Source organism: Plecotus auritus (genome assembly GCF_963455305.1).
Source record: "Plecotus auritus genome assembly, chromosome: X".
Taxonomy (NCBI): Eukaryota; Metazoa; Chordata; class Mammalia; order Chiroptera; family Vespertilionidae; genus Plecotus; species Plecotus auritus.
In genome coordinates this window covers 1,275,389-1,297,577 of record NC_137784.1, presented here as the reverse complement: position 1 = coordinate 1,297,577, position 22,189 = coordinate 1,275,389, and the positions used below count along the sequence as shown (strand labels likewise).

The window sequence follows — 22,189 nt, the reverse complement described above, 5'->3', positions numbered from 1 at the left end:
CCCCCCATTACTCCCCTCCTCACACTCCCCCCCATTACTCCCCCTCCTTACACTCCCCCCATTAATCCCCCTCCTTACACTCCCCCCATTACTCCCCTCCTCACACTCCCCCCATTACTCCCCCTCCTCACACTCCCCCCCATTACTCCCCCTCCTCACACTCCCCCCCATTACTCCCCCTCCTCACACTCCCCCCATTACTCCCCCTCCTCACACTCCCCCCATTACTCCCCCTCCTCACACTCCCTCCCATTACTCCCCCTCCTCACACTCCCCCATTACTCCCCTCCTCACACTCCCCCCATTACTCCCCCCCTCCCACACCCCCCCATTACTCCCCTCCTCACACTCCCCCCATTACTCCCCTCCTCACACTCCCCCCCATTACTCCCCTCCTCACACTCCCCCCATTACTCCCCCTCCTCACACTCCCCCCCATTACTCCCCCTCCTTACACTCCCCCCATTACTCCCCCTCCTTACACTCCCCCCATTACTCCCCTCCTCACACTCCCCCCATTACTCCCCCTCCTCACACTCCCCCCCATTACTCCCCCTCCTCACACTCCCCCCATTACTCCCCCTCCTCACACTCCCCCCATTACTCCCCCTCCTCACACTCCCCCCATTACTCCCCCTCCTCACACTCCCCCCATTACTCCCCTCCTCACACTCCCCCCATTACTCCCCTCCTCACACTCCCCCCATTACTCCCCCTCATTACACTCCCCCCATTACTCCCCTCCTCACACTCCCCCCATTACTCCCCCTCCTCACACTCCCCCCCATTACTCCCCCTCCTCACACTCCCCCCATTACTCCCCCTCCTCACACTCCCCCCATTACTCCCCCTCCTCACACTCCCCCCATTACTCCCCCTCCTCACACTCCCCCCATTACTCCCCTCCTCACACTCCCCCCATTACTCCCCCTCCTCACACTCCCCCATGCACCCCCACTCCTCACACTCCCCCCATTACTCCCCCTCCTCACACTCCCCCCATTACTCCCCCTCCTCACACTCCCCCCATTACTCCCCTCCTCACACTCCCCCCATTACTCCCCCTCCTCACACTCCCCCCATTACTCCCCCTCCTCACACTCCCCCATGTATCCCCCTCCTCACACTCCCCCCCATTACTCCCCCTCCTCACACTCCCCCCCATTACTCCCCCTCCTCACTCCCCCCCATGCATCCCCTCCTCACACTCCCCCCCATGCATCCCCCTCCTCACACTCCCCCCATTACTCCCCCTCCTCACACTCCCCCCCATTACTCCCCCTCCTCACACTCCCCCATTACTCCCCCTCCTCACACTCCCCCCATTACTCCCCTCCTCACACTCCCCCCATTACTCCCCCTCCTCACACTCCCCCCATTACTCCCCTCCTCACACTCCCCCCATTACTCCCCCTCCTCACACTCCCCCCATTACTCCCCTCCTCACATTCCCCCCATTACTCCCCCTCCTCACACTCCCCCCATTACTCCCCTCCTCACACTCCCCCCATTACTCCCCCTCCTCACACTCCCCCCATTACTCCCCCTCCTCACCCTCCCCCCATTACTCCCCCTCCTCACACTCCCCCATGTATCCCCCTCCTCACACTCCCCCCATTACTCCCCTCCTCACACTCCCCCCATTACTCCCCTCCTCACACTCCCCCATGCATCCCCCTCCTCACACTCCCCCCATTACTCCCCCTCCTCACACTCCCCCCATTACTCCCCCTCCTCACACTCCCCCCATTACTCCCCTCCTCACACTCCCCCCATTACTCCCCCTCCTCACACTCCCCCCATTACTCCCCCTCCTCACCCTCCCCCCATTACTCCCCCTCCTCACACTCCCCCATGTATCCCCCTCCTCACACTCCCCCCATTACTCCCCTCCTCACACTCCCCCCATTACTCCCCTCCTCACACTCCCCCATGCATCCCCCTCCTCACACTCCCCCCATTACTCCCCTCCTCACACTCCCCCATTACTCCCCCTCCTCACACTCCCCCCATTACTCCCCTCCTCACACTCCCCCCATTACTCCCCTCCTCACACTCCCCCATGCATCCCCCTCCTCACACTCCCCCCATTACTCCCCCTCCTCACACTCCCCCCATTACTCCCCCTCCTCACACTCCCCCCATTACTCCCCCCTCCTCACACTCCCCCATTACTCCCCTCCTCACACTCCCCCCCATTACTCCCCTCCTCACACTCCCCCCATTACTCCCCCTCCTCACACTCCCCCCATTACTCCCCTCCTCACACTCCCCCCATTACTCCCCTCCTCACACTCCCCCATTACTCCCCCTCCTCACACTCCCCCCCATTACTCCCCCTCCTTACACTCCCCCCATTACTCCCCTCCTCACACTCCCCCCATTACTCCCCCTCCTCACACTCCCCCCATTACTCCCCATCCTCACACTCCCCCCATTACTCCCCCTCCTCACACTCCCCATGCACCCCCACTCCTCACACTCCCCCCATTACTCCCCTCCTCACACTCCCCCCATTACTCCCCCTCCTCACACTCCCCCCATTACTCCCCTCCTCACACTCCCCCCCATTACTCCCCCTCCTCACACTCCCCCCATTACTCCCCCTCCTCACACTCCCCCCATTACTCCCCCTCCTCACACTCCCCCATGCACCCCCACTCCTCACACTCCCCCCATTACTCCCCTCCTCACACTCCCCCCCATTACTCCCCTCCTCACACTCCCCCCCATTACTCCCCCTCCTCACACTCCCCCCATTACTCCCCTCCTCACACTCCCCCCATTACTCCCCTCCTCACACTCCCCCCCATTACTCCCCCTCCTCACACTCCCCCCCCATTACTCCCCCTCCTCACACTCCCCCCATTACTCCCCTCCTCACACTCCCCCCATTACTCCCCCTCCTCACACTCCCCCCATTACTCCCCCTCCTCACACTCCCCCCATTACTCCCCTCCTCACACTCCCCCCATTACTCCCCCTCCTCACACTCCCCCCATTACTCCACCTCCTCACACTCCCCCCATTACTCCCCCTCCTCACACTCCCCCCATTACTCCCCCTCCTCACACTCCCCCCATTACTCCCCCTCCTCACACTCCCCCCATTACTCCACCTCCTCACACTCCCCCCATTACTCCCCCTCCTCACACTCCCCCCATTACTCCCCCTCCTCACACTCCCCCCATTACTCCCCCTCCTCACACTCCCCCCCATTACTCCCCTCCTCACACTCCCCCCATTACTCCCCCTCCTCACACTCCCCCCATTACTCCCCTCCTCACACTCCCCCCATTACTCCCCTCCTCACACTCCCCCCATTACTCCCCTCCTCACACTCCCCCCATTACTCCCCCTCCTCACACTCCCCCCATTACTCCACCTCCTCACACTCCCCCCATTACTCCCCCTCCTCACACTCCCCCCATTACTCCCCCTCCTCACACTCCCCCCATTACTCCCCCTCCTCACACTCCCCCCATTACTCCCCTCCTCACACTCCCCCCATTACTCCCCCTCCTCACACTCCCCCCATTACTCCCCTCCTCACACTCCCCCCATTACTCCCCTCCTCACACTCCCCCCCATTACTCCCCCTCCTCACACTCCCCCCCATTACTCCCCCTCCTCACACTCCCCCCATTACTCCCCTCCTCACACTCCCCCCATTACTCCCCCTCCTCACACTCCCCCCATTACTCCCCCTCCTCACACTCCCCCCATTACTCCCCCTCCTCACACTCCCCCCATTACTCCCCCTCCTCACACTCCCCCCATTACTCCCCCTCCTCACACTCCCCCATGCACCCCCACTCCTCACACTCCCCCCATTACTCCCCTCCTCACACTCCCCCATTACTCCCCCTCCTCACACTCCCCCCATGGATCCCCCTCCTCACACTCCCCCCATTACTCCCCTCCTCACACTCCCCCCATTACTCCCCTCCTCACACTCCCCCCATTACTCCCCTCCTCACACTCCCCCCATTACTCCCCCTCCTCACACTCCCCCCATTACTCCCCCTCCTCACACTCCCCCCCATTACTCCCCCTCCTCACACTCCCCCCATGCATCCCCCTCCTCACACTCCCCCCATTACTCCCCATCCTCACACTCCCCCCATTACTCCCCCTCCTCACACTCCCCCCATGTATCCCCTCCTCACACTCCCCCCATTACTCCCCTCCTCACACTCCCCCATTACTCCCCCTCCTCACACTCCCCCCATGGATCCCCCTCCTCACACTCCCCCCATTACTCCCCTCCTCACACTCCCCCCATTACTCCCCTCCTCACACTCCCCCCATTACTCCCCTCCTCACACTCCCCCCATTACTCCCCCTCCTCACACTCCCCCCATTACTCCCCCTCCTCACACTCCCCCCATTACTCCCCCTCCTCACACTCCCCCCATGCATCCCCCTCCTCACACTCCCCCCATTACTCCCCGTCCTCACACTCCCCCCATTACTCCCCCTCCTCCCACTCCCCCCATTACTCCCCCTCCTCACACTCCCCCCATTACTCCCCCTCCTCACACTCCCCCCATTACTCCCCTCCTCACACTCCCCCCATGCATCCCCCTCCTCACACTCCCCCATGCATCCCCCTCCTCACACTCCCCCCCATGCACCCCCACTCCTCACACTCCCCCATACATCCTCCTCTTCACACTCCCCCCCATGCACTGCCACTCTCACCCCCCCCCCGCCCCCTCTCCCATCCCCATCATGCAGGCCGGCCCACAGTGGGGAGCACAGCCACGTGACTCAGCAGTAACACTGACGGTCCCCATCAAGCCAAGAGCCAGTGATCCCGTGGTCACCCACAGCCTCCCTCCGAACACCCAACTCTCTCTTTCAGGAATCACCATGCAGACCCCCCACCCGTGTGGCTCCGTGGATAGAGCGTCGGCCTGCGGACGGAGGGTCCCGGGTTCGATTCCCGGTCAAGGGCATGGACCTTGGTGGCGGGTACATCCCCAGGTGGGGGGCGTGCAGGAGGCAGCTGATGGATGTTTCTCTCTCATCATGGATGTTTCTAACTCTCTATCCCTCTCCCTTCCTCTCTGTAAAAAATCAACAAAATATATGTTTTTTTTTTTTTAAAAAAAAGGAGAATCACAATGCAGCTCCTGGGAGAAGCAGACATCCCCAGAGATCCTGCCTTGGGGCAACTATGAATAAGGGAATGACAGCCACGCCCGGCCCGTGTGGCTCAGTGGTTGGACCTCAACCCGGGAACCAGGAGGTCAGGGTTTGATTCCAGGTCAGGGCACACGCTCGGATCACAGGCTCGATCCCCAGGTGGGGGGCGTGCAGGAGGCAGCCGGTCGATACTGTTCCTCTCATCATGGATGTTTCTCTCTCTCTCTCCCTCTCCCTTCTTCTTGGAAATCAATGAAAATGCATTAAAAACTAGAGTCCCGGTGCACGAAATTTGTGCACATGGCAGGGGGTGGGGGGGCTGGGGTGGGGGTTGTCCCTCAGCCCAGCCTGTGCCTTCTAGCATCCAGGAGCACGTCATAGGGACTGGTTGAGCGGGCGACCGTCTGCCCCCTGGTGGTCAGTTCATGTCATAGCGACCGGTCGAGAGGTTGACCATCTGCCCCCTGGTGGTCAGTGCACGTCACAGCGACTGGTCGAGCGGTCGACTGTCTGCCCCCTGGTGGTCAGTGCACGTCACAGCGACTGGTCGAGCGGTCGACCGTCTGCCCCCTGGTGTTCAGTGCACATCATAGCGACTGGTCGACCCTGGACTGTCTGCCCCCTGGTGGTCAGTGCACGTCAGAGTGAGCATTTGAGCGGCCTTAGCCTATAATCATTAGCACATGATTCTTTGATCGGTGGGACGGACCACGACCGGATACCCAGGATAGTAGGATAGTAGGCTTTTATTATATAGGATTTAAAAAAAAATAAAAAGTATACGGATCCTGCTGAAACCGGTGTGGCTCAGTGGATAGAGCGTACCGGTGTGGCTCAGTGGATAGAGCGTCGGCCTGTGGAATGAAGGGTCCCGGGTTCGATTCCGGTCCAGGGCATGTACCTTGGTTGCGGGCACATCCCCAGTGGGAGGCGTGCAGGAGGCAGCTGATGGATGTTTCTCTCTCATCGATGTTTCTAGCTCTCTATCCCTCTCCCTTCCTCTCTGTAAAATATCAATAAAATATATTTTTTTTATAAAAAGTATACGGATCCTCAGAGAAACAGACAATAGAACCCCAGAGACCCCGCTTCGGGGCAGAACCGGATAAACGCACAAACGCCAGAAACGCGGTGGAGCTTGGGTTCTCAAACTTAATTCTCTCCGGAAGCCCGTGGCTGCCTGGGCCGATGCTCTAACCATTGAGCAACACCGCCAAGGCCAGGGTCCCTTTAATAAGGACACTGGTCCCATTGCTGAGGGCCCCGCTCTCCGGACAGAGGCAGAGGCAGAGGCAGTTAGGGGCGATCAGGCCAGGAGGAGGGGGCAGTTGGGGGCAAGTAGTCTGGCGGGGGGGGGGCAGTTGGGGGCGATCAGACTGGTGGGGGGAAGTTGGGGGCGAGCAGTCTGGCGGAGACAGGAGCAGTTGGGGGCGATCAGGCTAGTGGGGAGGGACAGTTGGGGGCCAGCAGGCCAGCAGGCAGAGTGGTTAGGGGCGATCAAGCAGGCAGGCAGGCATGCAGGTGAGCGGTTAGTAGCTGGCGGTCCCGGATTGAGAGAGGGTTGTCCGACTAAGATTGCACCTAAACCGGCAGTCGGACATCCCCTGACGGGTCCCGGATTGGAGAGGGTACAGGCCGAGGAGAGGGAACCCCCCCCCCCACCCCGCCCAACCCCATGCACGAATTTTGTGCTCCGGGTCACTAGTTTTTTAAATAAAGAACATTGCACCCTAGCTGGTATTAACCCAGTGGTTAGAGCACCCACCCTCTCACCGAATGGGTCTTGGGTTTGATTCCCGGTCAGGGGCATGTACGTACTTGGCCTTCAGGCTCCATCCCTGGCCCTCGTACCAGGGGGGCGTTCAAGAGGCAACCAATCCGTGTGTCTCTCTCATTATCAATGTTTCTCTCTCTCTCTCTCTCTCTCTCTCTCTCGCTCCACCTCCCCTTCCTCCCTCCCTCCTTCCACTTTTAAAAGCCCTGGCTGGTGTGGCTCAGTGGATAGAGCGTCAGTCTGCAGACTGAAGGGTCCTGGGTTCGATTCTGGTTGCGGGCACATACCCGGGTGGCAGACTCGATCCCCAGTAGGGGGCGTGCAGGAGGCAGCCGACCCATGATTCTCTCTCATCATGGATGTTTCTATCTCTCTCCCTCCCCTTTCCTCTCTGAAATCAATAAATATATATATATATATATATATAATATATATTTTTTTAATATATTTTATTGATGTTTACAGAGAGGAAGGGAGAGGGATAGAGAGCTAGAAACATCGATGAGAGAGAAACATCCATCAGCTGCCTCCTGCACACCTCCCACTGGGGATGTGCCTGCAACCAAGGTCCATGCCCTTGATCAGAATCGAACCTGGGACCCTTCAGTCCCCAGGCCAATGCTCTATCCACTGAGCCAAACCGGTTAGGGCAATAAAAATATATTTTTAAAAAGGAGCCCTAACCGGTGTGGCTCAGTGGATAGAGCGTCGGCCTGCGGACTGAAGGGTCCCGGGTTCGATTCCGGTCAAGGGCATGTACCTTGGTTGTGGGCACATCCCCAGTATGAGGTGTGCAGGAGGCAGCTGATCGATGTTTCTCTCTCATCATCGATGTTTCTAATGCTCTCTCCCTCTCCCTTCCTCTCTGTAAGAATTCAATAAAATAGATTTTATAATAAAAAAAGGAGCAGAAAAGGACATTGAAAAGCAATATAACATCAAAATGAGAAGGTGCACCATGCAGCCAGCTGGGATCCATCAAAATCTGTGGCATTTTTTTTTTATAATTTTTAAAAATATATTTTATTGATTTTTTACAGAGAGGAAGGGAGAGGGAGAGAGAGTTAGAAACATCGATGAGAGAGAAACATCCATCAGCTGCCTCCTGCACACCCCCTACTGGGGATGTGCCCGCAACCAAGGTACATGCCCTTGACCGAATCGAACCCGGGACCCTTCAGTCTGCAGGCCGATGCTCTATCCACTGAGCCACACCCGTCAGTGCAAAAATCTGTGGCATTTCGCTATGAGGAGGCCTTCCAACTTCTAGTCAGGATTCATGACAGGCCCTGGCCGGGTGGCTCAGTGGATAGAGCGGCGGCCTGCGACGGAAGGGTCCCGGGTTCAATTCTGGTCCAGGGCATGGACCTGGGTCGCAGGCTCCATCCCTGGCCTGGGCCCTGGTTGAGGCGCGTGCAGGAGGCAACCCATCGATGTTGCTTCTTTCACATCGATGTTCCTCTCTGTCTCTCCCTCTCCCTTCCTCTCTCCCGAAATGATGGATGGAGCCCTCGCCGGTTTGGCTCCGTGGACAGAGCGTCAGCCCGCGGACGGAAGGGTCCCGGGTTCGATTCAGGTCCAGGGCATGGACCTGGGTTGCAGGTTCTCAGGGCCCGGGTTGGGTGCGTGCGGCAGGCAACCCAGGGGTGTTTGTCTCTGTCCCTCCCCCTCCCTTCCCTCTCTCTAAAAAATCAATGGAAACATATCCTCTATTGAGGATGAACAAATAAAATAAAATTAAATTAAAATAAAATAAAGTAAAATATGAAATAAAATTAAATAAATAAATAAAATAATAAAATAAAATAAAAATTAATAAAATAAATAAAATAAAATAAATAAAATAAAATATGAAATAAAATAAATAAAATTACAATAAATAAAATTAAATAAATAAAATAAAATAAAAAATTATAAAATAAAATAAATAAAATAATAAAATAAAATAAAATAAATAATAAAATAAAATAATAAAATAAAATAAAATAATAATAAAATAAAATAATAAAATAAAATAAAAATAATAAAATAAAATAATAAAATAAAATAAAATAAATAATAAAATAAAATAAAATAAAAAACTCTCATATAGGATTCCACCCTATTCCAATTCTCTGCTGAATTGGCTCAAGTCGTGTCAGGCGGCCCAGACCCCTTGATTGTTGGGCTCCGTCCGCCCCAGGTTCCCCAAAGCTCCCCGGGCCGCCCCGCCCCCGCCGCAGGCTCTCCAAACCGGGGAGCTAAATCCCACCTTTTTGGCGGGAGCCACTCTGGCACCGGGGCTCCAGCCGGCAGCCAGGCGCAGCCAGAGAGGCGGGAGGGCGTGGCTAGGGGATTCAGGTTGCACCCGGGGCCTGCAGCTCGGGCCTGGGAGGGGGTGGGGGTGGGGGTGGGGGCGCAGGCTGGCGGGGCGCAGTCCGCTCCCGCCCGCGCGCCACACGGGATCCGACGCACCGCCAGAGGCCAGCTCCGTCTCCCCCTCGGAAGGGCGCACACCCCGCTCCTTCTCTCTCCCGCCCCCCCGCCGCCCCCCAAAGAAAGAAGCCCGTCTTGCAAAGAAGCGCGCCCCTAAGGACGCAGGACTTGGTCTCCAAGAGCAACTACCCCTTCCCCAAGCCGTGCGCCCCCGGGGCGCCTGCACTTCTGCGCGTCCGGAGCGGGAGAGGCGTGCGCCCACCCGGGACCCGGCGCGATGAAGAGGCGAGAGGAGGGCTGAGCGCACAGCCCCGCGCGCACGGCCAGGCCAGGGGCGGCCTGTCTCCGGGGTGTGGGGTGGGGCAGGGTGGGGGTGGGCCGAGGCGTGGACTCTGGAGGCTTCTCGGCGCCGGGAATAAAAGGGGGCCGTCTCGCCGTGCCGGGGTTTGGGAAGGAAGCTGTGGCAACTCGCCCCCCACCCCACCTCGGCCGCCCGGGCAAGGACATGGCTCCGGGGGACCCGCGGCGGTGACGCGCGGGCGCCCGCGCGCGCGCTCCGGGCCCGGTGGATGGTCAAGGCGCACCGTTCCCGCGAGTCGTGGCGTTCCGAGGACAGGTGAGGTCCCAGAGCCGTCTGGTCTGGCCGGGGGAGGGTAGGGGCAGGGCGGGTGGTGGCGGGACACTGTCTCCTTCCGCTAGGGGTGCGTAAAATTGGGGGGCAGCCCAGGGAAAGGCTGGGGGAGGGGAGAGGGGCAGGGGCTGAAGGCCAACAGGCCCATTGAATTGTTCCTGGCACAATATATATTTCGTAAAATATGTTTTTATTGATTTCAGAGAGGAAGGGAGAGGGGGGAGAGAGAGAGAGAAGAGAAACATCCGTGATGAGAATCATGGATCGGATGCCTCCTGCACGCCCCCTACTGGGGATGGAGTCTGAAACCCGGGCATGTGCGCTGACCAGGAATCGAACCCGGGACCCTTTGGTCTGCAGGCCAACGCTCTATCCACTGAGCCACACCAGCCAGGGATTTTTTTTTTTTTTTTAAATCTTCACCCGAGGATTTCCCTTGATTTTTTTTTTTTTAGAGAAAGTGGAAGAGAGAGAGGGAGAGAAATCCGTTAGAGAGAAATGCATGGATGGGTTGGCTCCTGCACCCGCCCTGACCAGGACCCTGGCTCAGGGAAGAGCCTACAACCCAAGTCCGTGAATGAATCGAACCCGGGACCCTGGGGTCCGCAGGCGGAGGCTCTATCCACTGAGCCACACCGGCCAGGGTTTCCTGGCCGTATTTTCAGGGGCCGAAGGGGCCACCTGGGGGTTCCGGGCGAGAGGAAGGGCTGAGTGAGTAGGTCCGATTTGCAAACCCGACCCTTCTCCCTCCCTCCTGCCCTCCCTTCTCCCCCCCTCCCCCCCAGAGACCTCTCTCCCAGGCACCCCTGGGTTCCGAGGGAGCAACCAACAAGACCCCCTAGGGCCGTGGTCGGCAAACTGCGGCTCGCGAGCCACCTGAGGCTCTTTGGGCCCCTGGAGTGTGGCTCTTCCACGAAATACCACGGCCTGGGCGGGTCTATGTTGAAGAAGTGGCGTTAGGAGAAGTCGAAGTTTTAAAAATTTGCTCTCAGAAGAAATTTCAATCGTTGTCCTGTTGCTATTTGGCTCTGTGGACGAATGAGTTTGCCGACCACTGGGCTAGGGAAACCGATTGCACCCCGGCTTTGGTGGGGGCTCCTGGCGCTCAACCTCTCCTCCTCCCTCTTCCCCTCCCCCTCCTCCTCCCCCTCCCCCTCTTCCTCTTTCTCTTCCTCCTCCCTCTCCCCCTCCTCCTCCCCCTCCTCCTCTTTCTCTTCCTCCTCCCTCCTTTTCCCCTCTCCCTCCTCTTTCTCCTCCCCCCTTCCTCCTCCTCTTCCTCCCCTCCTCATCCTCATCCTCCTCTTCCTCCCCCTCCCCCTCCTCCCTCCTCCTCCCCCTCCTCCTCCCCCTCTTCCTCTTTCTCTTCCTCCTTCCTCTCCCCCCTCCTCCTCCTCCTCCTCCCTCTCTTCCTCCTTCTCCCCCTACCCCTCCTCTTCCCCCTCCCCCTCCTCTTCCCCATTCTCCATCCTTTCTTCCTCTCCCTCCCCCTCTTCTTCCCCCTCCTCCTTCTCTTCCTCCTCCTCCCCTCACCTCCTCTTCCTCCCCCTCTTCCTCCTCCCCCTCCTCCTCTTCCTCCACCCCCTCTTCCTCCTCCTCCTCCCCTTCCCCCTCCCCCTCTCTTCCTCCTCCTCCTCCTCCTCCCTCTCTTCCTCCTCCTCCTCCTCCTCCCCTTCCCCCTCCCCCTCTCTTCCTCCTCCTCCTCCTCCCTCTCTTCCTCCTCCTCCCCCCTTTCTTCTTCCTCCTCCTCCTCCTCCCTTTCTCCTCCTCCTCCTCCCTCTCATCCTCCTCCTTCCTCCCCCTGTTCTTCCTCTTCCTCCTCCTCTTAGTCCTCCTCCTCCTCCTCCTCCCCCCTTTCTTCCTCCTCCTCCCTCTCTTCCTCCTCCTCCCCCTCCTCCCCCCTTTCTTCCTCCTCCTCCCTCTCTTCCTCCTCCTCCCCCTCCTCCCCCTCCCTCTCTTCCTCCTCCTTCCCTTCCTTGGAAAAGGGGGAGACCCACGGCCCACGGGGCTCAGCGCACCGCGGACCCTGCAGAACTCATTATGTGGGAGCGGTGGCTTTCTGGTGTCGGGCGGCGCCCAGGGGACGCGTGCAGCCACCCGATCCGCCTTCCGGGAAAGCTAGTATTTCCCCCGCGTCGCCGGCGGCGGGGCGCGTCCCAGCGGGCGCGCTGGAAGCGGGCCAAGGTCTCCCGGCTGCGCGCGCGCCCGCCCGCCCCCAGCGTGTGCCGCGCGCAATGCCTCGCGCTCCGGGCGGGCGCAGCGTTCTGAGGTTCGCTAGCCCGCACCCCGCAGCCTCTCAGCCTCTAGGTGGGGTCAGGGGGGAGGGTCCCTGCCCATCCGGGGACCAGGGCCCCCTGGGGTGAGTGCGTTCGGTCTCCAGGGAGGAAGGCAAACACGGACATCCGCCAAGGCACCAGGTCCGCCTGGGGACCCGGGGCGCGCGAGCCGGGATGCAGTTTCATTAAGTTACCTTAAGGGACGACTTTGGGTAGCTCTCAAGTCATTCAAGGGCGAATGGGAGTTCCCTGCACCATTTGGGCGGCTTAGTAATTCCCCTTTCCCTTAGCGACACCCGGGGACTGAGTTCTGAGCTCGCTGAGTACGATTGCAACAATGTATCAATTATGTCCGAGGGACACTTAGTAACATTCTATGATACGTTGTTGCAACAATGTATCAATTATGTCTGGGACACTTAGTAACATTCTATGATACATTGTTGCGGTCCTCCTTAAGGAACTCCTATTCACGTGGAGGGAGCCTAAAAGGCCGTGAGCTAATGTTCCCGAAGAACATGGCATCCCGGAAAGAGAAAAAAATAAAATAACGAAAAGGACAGTGGAAATACTGAGGAAGAAACCACTAAGACATTGTTAATGATCATCTATAACAATAAAAGGGTAATATGCTAATTAGACCGACCGGACGTCCTTCCGGACGACCTTCTGGATGAAGCCAGGGCTGCGAGAAGATACAAAATGCAAACGCACTTAAGGAGTTGCGTGCATCCTTGGTTACGACCAGTGGTCCCCAAGGTGGGCTAATTTGAATTTTAAAGGGGAAGGGGGTAATTCGAGAAGGAGTTAAGAGCAGTGAATTTTTTTTTGCATTTCTTAACGGCTCTCGGGGCCTCGCATAGAGTATATAAATCTTTATTGGGACATATGTATGCATTTTAGTTCTCTGTTCTGGGTTTGGAAAGTTGATTTGCTATTTTTTTTCCCCATCACTTTATATTATTACTAGGGGCCCATTGAACTAACTCATGCATAGGTGGGGTCCCTCGGTCTGGCCGGCGATCGGGCCATCTCACCCAGTCCTGATCGGGGCCAATTGGGGCCAGCAGGCTGGGGGGATAGGGACTGGGGGAGGTTGGCTGTAGGAGCATCTGCCCCCTGGTGGTCAGTGCGTGTCATAGCGACCGGTCGTAATGGTCACTTAGGCTTCTCTGTATATAGACTAGAGGCCCGATGCACGAAATTCATGCAAGAGTAGGCCTTCCTTCCCCAGCTACCGGCACTGGCTTCCCTTGCAACCCCAGCTTCGACTGGAAGGTCATCCGGAAGGACGTCCGGTCTAATTAGCATATTACCCTTTTATTGTTATAGATGATCTTTAACAATGCCTTAGTGGTTTCTTCCTCAGTATTTCCAATGTCCTTTTCGTTATTTTATTTTTTTCTCTTTCCCGGATGCCCTGTTCTTCGGGAACATTAGCTCATGGCCTTTTAGGCTCCCTCCACGTGAACGGGAGTTCGCTTTTTGAATACTAAGATTGTTTCATAAACATCTCTTTTTCTTATTTATTTATTTATTTAATTGACTTCAGAGAGGAAGGGAGAGGGATCGAGAGAGAGGAACGTCCATGAGGAGGGAGAATCAGTGATCGGCTGCCTCCTGCACGCCCCCTACTGGGGATCGAGTCTGCAACCCGGGCATGTGCCCTTGACCAGGAATCGAACCCAGGACCCTTCAGTCTGCAGGCCTATGCTCTATCCACTGAGCCACACCGGCCAGGGCTGAATAGTAAGATTTATATGCACGGGGGCGGGGGGAGGGGTGGCAGCAGGATTTCAGAGATGCTTAGGTGGGGCATGGCCAAAAAAAAAAAAAAAGGAATTATTGGTCTAGACCAGCCATGGGCAAACTATGGCCCGCGGGCTGGATCCGGCCCGTTCGGCTGTTCTATCCGGCCCGCGGAGCCGAAACAGCGGAGGGTTCTCTTGCTCTCCCCTCCGCTCCTTTACTTTGAATTTATATTCGTTCACACAAACACTCCATCCATGCTTTTGTTCCGGCCCTCCGGTCCAGTTTAAGAACCCATGGTGGCCCTCGAGTCAAAAAGTTTGCCCACCCCTGGGTTAGACTGTGGTCCAAGCACAGAGAAGTCAAAGACAGGATATCCACGAGAGAGTTAAAGGGGGCGAAAAAGGGGGACATATTTAATAATAAACGCCTAAGTGACCATCGCAATCGAACGGACGACCGAACAGGCTGCATGGAGCGACCAGGCTGGCAGAGGGGGGCAGTGAGGGGTGACCAGACTGGCGGGGAGAGCCATTGGGGTGACCAGGCTGATGGGGGAGGGCAGGGAGGGGTGACCAGGCCAGCAGAGGGGGGCAATGAGGGGTGACCAGGCCGGCAGGGAGGGCAGTAAGGGGTGACCAGGCCGGCAGATGGGGGCAATGAGGGGTGACCAGGCCAGCAGGGAGGGCAGTTGGGGGCAACCAGGCCTGCAGGGGGGTTAGTGAGGGGCGACCAAATGACCCAACAGCAGGCTGCGTGGGGCAACAAACCAGCAGACCGGAGGGGAGGGGAGGCAGTTAGGGGCAATCAGGCAGGCAGGCAGGTGAGCAGTGAGGAGCCAGCGGTCCCGGATTGTGAGAGGGATGTCCGACTGCCGGATTACGCCCCGATCCGGCAGTTGGACATCCCTCCCCCTGAGGGGTCCCGGATTGGAACGGGGCGCAGGCTGGGCTGAGGGAGATATTTCTTTTTTTTTTTTTTAATATATTTTATTGATATTTCACAGAGAGGAAGGGAGAGGGATAGAGAGCTAGAAACATCGATCAGCTGCCTCCTGCACACCTCCCACTGGGGATGTGCCCGCAACCAAGGTACATGCCCTTGACCGGAATCGAACCCGGGACCTTTCAGTCTGCAGGCCGACGCTCTATCCACTGAGCCACACCGGTTTCGGCTGAGGGAGATATTTCATGCACCAGGCTTCTCCTCTGTGATCATTGCAACCACAAAGATACAAGAAGATAAAAAAAAAAAAAATGCAAGGGTGTAGCTGGCTGGCTGGCTGGCCGGCCGGCCGAGAGGTACACGTGGGCACGCTGTGTCTTGCTGTCAATCCAGATGCCAAGCCAGCGGGCAGGCGGGTGGGCGGGGTCGGCCTTGGGCCCAGGCCAGTCAGGAATCTTCTCGCCTCTGCTAAGCTGGGTGCTTCTGGTTCCAAGAGACCCGTTGTGCAAACTTGCTTGCACCCTCAGGTCTTTGCAACCCCACTGCCAGGTGACACCCGCAAGCGCTTGGGAGACTAGGAAGGGAGCTCAGACCCAGGACGGGAAAAGCTGGGGATGGTGGCTGACTCTCACCGGGCTGGGAGCGTGGACAGTGTGTTATCCGCACGGACCAGGCCGCGCTTCCGTATTGCACGTCTTACTTTCTATGGGAATTGCTTTAAAATAATAATAATAATAATAATAATAATAATAATAATAATAATCATGCCCTAGCCCCGTGGTTGGCAAACGGCGGCTCGCGGGCCACCGGCGGCTCTTTGGCCCCTGGAGGGTGGCTCGTCCACGAAATACCACGGCCTGGGCGAGTCTATGTTGAAGAAGTGGCGTCAGAAGAAGTTTAAGTTTAAAAAATGGGGCTCTCCAAAGAAATGTCCATCGTCGTCCTGTGGATATTTGGCTCTGTGGAAGAATGAGTTTGCCGACCACTGCCTAGCCCAGGGGTGGGCAAACTTTTTGACTCGAGGGCCACCGTGGGTTCTTAAACTGGACCGGAGGGCCGGAACAAAAGCGTGGATGGAGTGTTTGTGTGAACGAATATACATTCAAAGTAAAGGAGCGGAGGGGAGAGCAAGAGAACCCTCCGCTCTTTCGGCTCCGCGGGCCGGACAGAACAGCCGAACGGGCCGGATCCGGCCCGCGGGCCATAGTTTGCCCACGGCTGGCCTAGCCGGTTTGGCTCAGTGGATAGAGCGTCGGCCTGGGGACTGAAGGGTCCTGGGTTCGATTCCAGTCAAGGGCACATGCCCGGGTTGCGGGCTCAATCCCCAGTGGGGGGCGTGCAGGAGGCAGCCTATCCATGATTCTCTCTCATCATGGATGTTTCTCTCTCTCTCTCCCTTCCTGTCTCTGAAAACAATAAAAATATATTTTTTTAAAAAAATACTACCTAGCCCAGCCGGTAGAGTTTGAACGCCGACCTAGGAACCAGGAGGTCAGGGTTCGATTCCCAGTCAGCGCACAGGCCCAGGTTGTGGGCTCGATCCCCAGTAGGGGGCAGGCAGGAGGCAGCTGATCCGTGATTCTCTTTCATCTTTGATGCTTCTCTCTCTCTCTCCTTCTTCCTCCCTCTCTCTGAAGTCAATAAAACTTATTTTAAAAGAAAGAAACATAAATATTCTTTCCCCCCCAAGTATATTCCATACACTCACTCACCACATACCCGTATTTCCAAATCTCAGTGTCAAAATCAGGAATCGAGGTAATATTCTATAGCAAAGATGAGCGTAAAAGGTCACAAAACTACTGAGGGGGTCCCGGGTTCGATTCTAGTCAAAGGCACATGCCCTGGGGGTTGTGGGCTCCATCCCCGGTGGGGGGCATGCGGGAGGCAGCCCATCCATGATTCTCTCTCATCATGGATGTTTCTACGAGTATATCTCCCTCTCCTTTCCTCTCTGAGGTCAATAAAAATATATTAAGCCCTGGCTGGTGTGGTTCAGTGGATAGAGCGTCGGCCTGTGGACTGGAGGGTCCCAGGTTCCATTCCGGTCAAGGGCATGTACCTTGGTGGCGGGCACATCCCCAGGTGGGGGCGTGTAGGAGGCAGCTGATGGATGTTTCTCTCTCATCGATGTTTCCAACTCTCTCTCCCTCTCCCTTCCTCTCTGTAAAATATCAATAAAATATATATTCAAACAACAACAACAAAAAACTACAGTTCCGGCTTTTCCACTCCCAATATTTTACGCGTCGCGAAAACTCGATCCTGCCAAGCCTTTGGAAGAACCTACGCCCCATGTGAACCACACGGGCGCACGCACCCAAGGGCTCCCTGACCATAAGGCGCCTCTGGTTTTGTGGTTCCCCCTCCCCACCCCACCCCGCTCCCCCTGTCCATCCCGCAGGTCACCAGGACCCGCGCACCCCGACAAGATGCCACCCCGCTGCGCGCCCTGGCGAGCGCTGTCCGTGGTGCTGATTCTGGCGTGGGCGCCTCCTCCCGCGGCGCGCGCCTGCCCGCACCCCTGTTCCTGCTACGTGCCCACGGAAGTCCATTGCACGTTCCGGTCCTTGGCGTCCGTCCCCGCCGGGATCTCCAAACACGTGGAGAGGATCAACCTGGGGTCAGTACCACCTTCTGGCCCAGCGCGCTGTATTGGGGTTGTGGCGTGGATGTCTGTGCGTAACTGTCTGTGCGTAACTGTCTCTATGTAACTGTCTGTGCGTAACTGTGCCTGTCTGTGCGTAACTGTGCCTGTCTGTGCGTAACTGTCTGTGCGTAACTGTCTGCGCGTAACTGTCTGCGCATAACTGTGCCTGTCTGTGCGTAACTGTCTGTGCGTAACTGTGCCTGTCTGCGTAACTGTGCGTAACTGTCTGTGCCTGTGTGTGCGTAACTGTGCCTGTCTGTGCGTAACTGTCTGCGCGTAACTGTCTCTATGTAACTGTCTGCGCGTAACTGTCTCTATGTAACTGTCTGTGCGTAACTGTGCCTGTGTGCGCGTAACTGTCTGCGCGTAACTGTCTGCGCGTAACTGTCTGCACGTGCCTGTCTGTGCGTAACTGTCTGTGCGTAACTGTCTACGCCTAACTGTCTGCGTAACTGTCTGTGCGTAATTGCGCGTAATTGGACGCGTGTGTTCCTTTAAGGAGCGCTCTTTCTGGAATTAGGTGCTGCTGTTTTCTTCTTTTTTACGTATATTTTATTGCCCTCCCGGGTTGGTTCAGAGGCTAGAGCAGTCGGCTTGCAGACCAAAAGTCCCCGGTCAAGGGCACGGACCTTGGTTGCAGGCTCCTTCGTGGTCCCGGCCCTGGTTGGGGCGCATGCAGGAGGCAACCCATCCATGTGTTTCTGTCCCATCAATGTTTCTCTCTCTGTCTTTCCCTCTCTCTTCCACTCTCTTTGAAAATCAATGGGAAATATCCTTGGGGGAGGATTAAAAAATAAAATAAAATATATAAAATGTTTTAAAAAAACATTTTTTTATTGGTTTCAGAGAGGAAGAGAGAGAGAGAGAGAGAGAGAAACATCCAGGATGAGAGAGAATCATGGATCAGCTGCCTCCTGCACGCCCCCTCCTGGGGATGGAGCCTGCAACCCGGGCATGTGCCCTGACCAGGAATCGAACCCGGGACCCTTCAGTTCGCAGGCCCATGCTCTATCCAGAGTCAAACATGCTAGGTCTGCTTTGTAAATTCTTAGCATAGTTTTTTTTTTATTGACTTTTTACAGAGAGGAAGGGAGAGGGAGAGAGAGAGAGAGAGAGACATCCATGAGGAGAGAGAATCACGGACCGGCTGCCTCCTGCACGCCCCCAACTGGGGATCGAGCCCACAACCCGGGCATGTGCTCTTGACCAAGAATCGAACCCTGACCTCCCGGTTCCTAAATTCACGCTCAACCCCTGAGCCACACCGGCCGGGCCATACATGTTCCTATATTTCAGCATAAACGCTGATACAAGGTAACTACCCACCAACAGAGCGAGGTACAAAGCTCTCCGTTCATTTTGCCACCGGCTCTCCAGGGATCCACTCTTGGGGATTCCTTGTGCTGTTTCAACGTAACAGTGACGCCCTGGGCAGTGAAGCTAGTCAGGGGTGGGTGGGCAAACTTTTTGACTTGAGGGTCACCATGGGTTCTTAAACTGGACCGGAGGGCCGGAACCAAAGCATGGATGGAGTGTTTGTGTGAACTAATATAAATTCAAAGTAAAGGAGCGGAGGGGAGAGCAAGAGAACCGGATAGAACAGCCGGATCCGGCCTGCTGGCCGTAGTTTGCCCACGGCTGATTAGAGCACCAAAGGGTTGTGGGTTCGAGTCCCAGTCCAGGACAGGTGCCTGGGTTGTGGGTTCAACCCCCAGTGCCAATCGGGGCGTGTGGGCAAGGCAACCAATCAGTCTCTCTCTCTCTCTCTCTCTCTCTCTCTCTCTCTCTCTCTCTCTCTCTTTCTCTTCCCCACCCCTCTCCCTTCCACTCTCTCTAAAAGTCAATGGAAAAATATTCTGGGGTGAGGATTAACAAAACAAAAAAAGCCATGTGCCAAGGAAGATTTATTTCCCAGAACCCCCCCTCCTCCCTCCGAACACACTCTCGGAATGTTCACGGAGAGCGTAGATCAAGCATGTCAAACTCACCGCTCAGAATCAGCCTATGAACCAGGAGGTCAAGGTCGGTTCGATTCCCGGTCAAGGGCACACGCCTGGATTGGGGCTGGGTCCCCAGTAGGGGGCGTGCAGGAGGCAGCCGGTCCATGATTCTCTCTCATCATGGATGTTTCTCTCTCTCTCTCTCTCTCTCTCTCTTTCTCTCCCTCGCCCTTCCTCTCTCTGAAACCCATAAAAATGTCTTCTTTTTAAACAACAACATATTGAATAGCAACCCCAGAAAGCTCAGCATCAGCCGCCCCAAGATGTTAACAGGCACCCAAGAACAGATTTTGTTCCGTTTCTTCTTGTTTACGCCGGGGGAATCTCTTCCATCTGGGCCGGACACGCTCCCTGCGTCTCACTCCGCGTGTGTGTGTGTGTGTGTGTGTGTGTGTGTGTGTGTGTTTCAGGTTTAACAGCATACAGGCTCTGTCGGAAACCTCGTTCGCGGGACTGGCCAAGCTGGAGTTACTCATGGTCCATGGCAACAACATCGCCAACATCCCGGACGGGGCCCTAGGAGACCTCAGCTCTCTCCAGGTAATGCCCGGCATTTATTTTATTATTTTATTTTATACTCCTTTTATTATATTTTAATTTAATTTATTTTTATTTTATTATTCTATTTTTTATTTTATTATTTTATTTTATATTCATTTTATTATATTTTAATTTAATTTATTTTTTATTTTATTATTCTATTTTATTTATTTTATTTTATTATTTTATACTCATTTTATTATATTTTAATTTAATTTATTTTTTATTTTATTATTCTATTTTATTTATTTTATTATTTTATACTCATTTTATTATATTTTAATTTAACTTATTTTTTATTTTATTATTCTATTTTATTTATTTTATTATTTTATTTTATACTCATTTTATTATATTTTCATTTAATTTATTTTTTATTTTATTATTCTATTTTATTTATTTTATTATTTTATTTTATATTCATTTTATTGTATTTTAATTTAATTTATTTTTTATTTTATTATTCTATTTTATTTATTTTATTTTATTATTTTATATTCATTTTATTATATTTTAACTTATTTTTTATTTTATTATTCTATTTTATTTATTTTATTATTTTATTTTATACTCATTTTATTATATTTTCATTTAATTTATTTTTTATTTTATTATTTTATTTTATATTCATTTTATTGTATTTTAATTTAATTTATTTTTTATTTTATTATTCTATTTTATTTATTTTATTTTATTATTTTATTTTATATTTATTTTATTTTATTATTTTATTTTATATTTATATCATTATATTTTAACTTATTTTTCATTTTTATTATTCTATTTTATTTATTTTATTATTTTATTTATTATTTTATTATATTTATTATTTTATTTTATCATTTTATTTTATATTTTATTTATTTATTTATTTATTCATTCATTCATTTATTTATTTATTTATTATTTATTTATTTATTATTATTTACCAGAGGCCTGATGCATGAAATTCGTGCACGGGGGGGGGGGGGGGTGGGTGTCCCTCAGCCCAGCCTGCACCCTCTCCAATCTGGGACCCTTTGAGGGATGTCCGACTGCCCGGTGGGATCGGGCCTAAACAGGCAGTCAGACATCCCTCTCACAACCCAGGACTGCTGGCTCCCAACTGCTCACCTGCCTGCCTTCCTGATTGCCCCTAACCGCTTCTGCCTGCCAGCCTGATCACCCCCTAACCACTCCCCTGCCAGCCTGATTGATGCCTAACTGATCCCCTGCCAGCCTGTTTGTCCCTAACTGCCCTCCCCTGCAGGCCTGGTCACCCCTAACTGCTCTCCCCTGCTGGCCATCTTGTGGTGGCCATCTTGTGTCCACATGGGGGCAGGATCTTTGACCACATGGGGGCAGCCATCTTGTGTGTTGGAGTGATGGTCAATTTGCATATTACTCTTATTAGATAGGATTATTTTATAATTTAATTTAATTTAATTTAATTTAATTTAATTTAATTTTATTTTATTTTATTTTACTAGAGTCCTGGTGCATGGATTCGTGCACCGGTGGGGTCCCTCGGCCTGGCCTGTGGGGACGGGGCTGAAACCGGCTCTCTGACATCCCTTGAGGGGTCCCGGATGGCGAGAGGGCAGTTCTCGGGTGACGCACCCCGGAATCAGGCTCCCTCCTCTCTGGTTCTGGGTGCATAACCTGAGAACTGCAGCTGCCAAGTCACTGCAGCTCCTGCGTTGAGTGACTGCCCCCTGGTGGTCAGTGCACGTCATAGCTACCGGTCGGAGCGTCTGCCCCCTGGTGGTCAGTGATGGTCATAGCTACCGGTCTGAGCGTCTGCCCCCTGGTGGTCATGCATGTCATAGCTACCGGTCAGACGGTCACTTAGGCTTTTATACATATACATGTTTTTATTGATTTTACAAAGAGCAAGGGAGAGAGAGAGAGAGTTAGAAACATCGATCAGCTGCCTCCTGCACGCCCCCTACAGGGGATCGAGCCCACAACCCGGGCCTGTGCCCTTGACCGGGAATCGAACCCTGGACCCTTCGGTCCTCAGGCCGACGCTCTATCCACCGAGCCACACTGGTTAGGGCTTTATTTTATTTTTTTAAATAT

General features: G+C 54.4%; 1 protein-coding gene across 1 annotated transcript in view; it reads left to right on the top strand.

Moving 5' to 3' along the window:
* Window positions 1-9,909: 9,909 nt before the first annotated feature.
* MXRA5 (matrix remodeling associated 5) overlaps window positions 9,910-22,189 on the top strand; it is a gene marked incomplete at both ends in the record, with an annotated part of 32,670 nt that continues 20,390 nt past the window's right edge. Inside the window, 3 exons of the mRNA XM_080652860.1 lie at window positions 9,910-9,956; window positions 17,343-17,561; window positions 19,999-20,128. Of these exons, the coding sequence (XP_080508986.1) occupies window positions 9,910-9,956; window positions 17,343-17,561; window positions 19,999-20,128 (396 nt within the window). The remainder of the gene's footprint in view (window positions 9,957-17,342; window positions 17,562-19,998; window positions 20,129-22,189) is intronic.